The sequence below is a fragment of the Propithecus coquereli genome, unplaced genomic scaffold (assembly GCF_000956105.1).
Source record: "Propithecus coquereli isolate 6110/MARCELLA unplaced genomic scaffold, Pcoq_1.0 Scaffold14, whole genome shotgun sequence".
In the NCBI taxonomy this organism is placed as follows: Eukaryota; Metazoa; Chordata; class Mammalia; order Primates; family Indriidae; genus Propithecus; species Propithecus coquereli.
Window position 1 is genome coordinate 13,113,340 of NW_012138302.1, and position 2,240 is coordinate 13,115,579.

Below are 2,240 nucleotides of genomic sequence, written 5' to 3' on the forward strand. Positions count from 1 at the left end.
AATTGATAAGATTCCATAAATCTTCTACCAAAAGATACCTCAGATCTCATTTTCAAACAGCAGCTTTTATTTGTGGTATACTTACTGGTTTGCATTTGTCTTTTAATTTTTAGGCAGTTCAGAACTTCATCAGATTTCTTGTGTTTACAAAATTTTTTAGCATGTTTTAGTTATAAGATTATGAGAGTCAAACTCACTGTTAATCCTTGGTGGGTTGATGGACAGGTAAGCCTGGAGACCCAGGTCTTCTGTTTATGGAATGACTGTTTAAAAATGGAAAAAGAAGAAGAAATAAAAGGAAAGAGATGTGGAGTGGGGCAGGCTTCTCCTCCCTGTTCCTTCTGTGCACTACAGCTGTGAGCTTGTTAACCCACCTTCCGATTGAGTGAACGGAAAGTTTAATCTTAGCAAGTTTCAGTCCTTTACCAGTGTGTGCTAACTGTGATTGTGGTTTTGATGAAACACAGTAGAATTGAGCTCAAATCAGCAATTCATTTCAAATACATTCAGGAAACATTTTTTTTAATCCATAGATCCACTAAACTTGTAATAATTGAGAGATTGCTGCTTCTGGCAGAACGCTATGTGATCACTATAGAGGTAAGCCTCTCTTCCTTTTAAAGCAACTTCATTCATCATATTACTAGACAAAATTGTGTATGTCTGATATGTTTAATAGCGGCACTGTGCATCTGACTTGTTTCACTTGTTTTATTTTTTTCAAGGATTTTTACTCTGTTCCACGAACTATTCTACCTCATGGTGCCTCATTTCATGGACATCTTTTAACTCTTAATGTTACTTATGAGTCTACCAAAGATACCTTTACTGTTGAGGTAGGTTCACATTAAGCTCTGTAGCCACTGTCATGTCGTCCTGTTATTTTCGTAAGAACAGTCTTAATTGAGGTAGTTGCATGAATGATGATTCTCACAGCTGTTTGGTAAACAAATTTAGAATACAGACCTGCAACGAAAGGAAACTGTAGAGTATAAGCAGGTATATAAATAAATGTATAATATGATGTCAGGTGGTGATAAATGTTATAGAGAATAGATAAAAACAAAGCAGGGTCAGCTAGTAGAAGGTGACGGCTGTGCATGAAGTATTTTAGATAAAGATGAACAGGAAAGGTCTCTCTGAGGTGGTGACATTTGAGCACAAACTTGAGTAAAGTGACAGAGTAAGGGGTGTTTACTTGGAAGAGCATTCCAGGCAAGGGGAGCAGCAGGCGCAGAGGCAAGTAAGGTGGCTGGTGTGGGTAGAGCACAGTGAGGAGGAGGAAGAGTGGAAGACGCTGCAGTGGAAGAAGGACTTAAGATTTTATTCCATGCGTGATGTGGGGAGGGAGACGGCGGAAGGGAAAGCTCACAAGGGCAGGATTCCTTGTCTTTGGGCCGTCTGCTGTGTTCCCAGCTGCTAGAACAGTGCTGGGTACGTAGTAGATAGATGCTCACTAACGGTAGGTAGATGAGTTCTCTCACAACAGTGTTTAATTGTGTTTCACAGGCTCACAGTAATGAAACCATAGGGAGTGTCCGATGGAAGATAGCCAAGCAGTTGTGCTCTCCTGTGGATAATATACAGATATTTACAAATGATAGCCTGGTAGGTTTGAATAAGCAGTTTTTATGAATAATAAACTGATACGATTCCACTGTTTAGCCTGATATGAGTAATTTCCTCTTCCTTTCCCTCTCAATAATTAAGAAATCACTTCTTGCAGCTGACAGTGAATAGAGATCAAAAGCTGCTCCACCAGCTGGGCTTCTCTGATGAGCAAGTGCTTACAGTGAAGACTTCTGGCAGTGGGACCCCATCTGGAAGCTCCGCGGATTCCTCCACCAGCTCCAGCAGCAGCAGCAGTGGGGTTTTCAGTTCCTCGTATGTCATGGAGCAGGTACGAGGTGATAAATTTCACTTTAAAAACAAGAATTTAACAATCGCTATCTTTTTGCCTTCAGCCCCTACAGATTTGTGATTGTGTCCTTTTTTTCTGAGACAAATACTGACTCTTAAGAACTGTATGACAGAGATGTTGGGTTTCAATTGGGAAAAGAAGATGTATAATTTATCAGTGTTTTAAGTCAAAGAACCTTCTGAATCACCGAATCATTCTGCCTGGCCACTCAGTGTTGTTTCACACATCTCTCTTCATGGATTCATTGATTTTTCTCTCTACTGGGTCATCCCATTAGCATTCAAGCATGTTGTGTTATTTCTGCCATCCAAAAAAAAAA

The 2,240-nt window shown here is 40.0% G+C and overlaps 1 protein-coding gene and 1 long non-coding RNA gene across 2 annotated transcripts in view; both read left to right on the plus strand.

Moving 5' to 3' along the window:
- Positions 1 to 2,240, plus strand: part of USP24 (ubiquitin specific peptidase 24) — a 139,723-nt gene that overhangs the window by 85,145 nt on the left and 52,338 nt on the right. The window contains 2 exon segments of the mRNA XM_012639336.1: positions 1,510 to 1,608; positions 1,727 to 1,900. Coding sequence (XP_012494790.1) covers positions 1,510 to 1,608; positions 1,727 to 1,900 — 273 coding nt within the window.
- On the plus strand, positions 533 to 1,901 carry LOC105806360. Its single transcript, XR_001137261.1, has 4 exons — positions 533 to 600; positions 726 to 836; positions 1,510 to 1,608; positions 1,727 to 1,901. It is a non-coding gene; the product is annotated as an uncharacterized LOC105806360 (long non-coding RNA).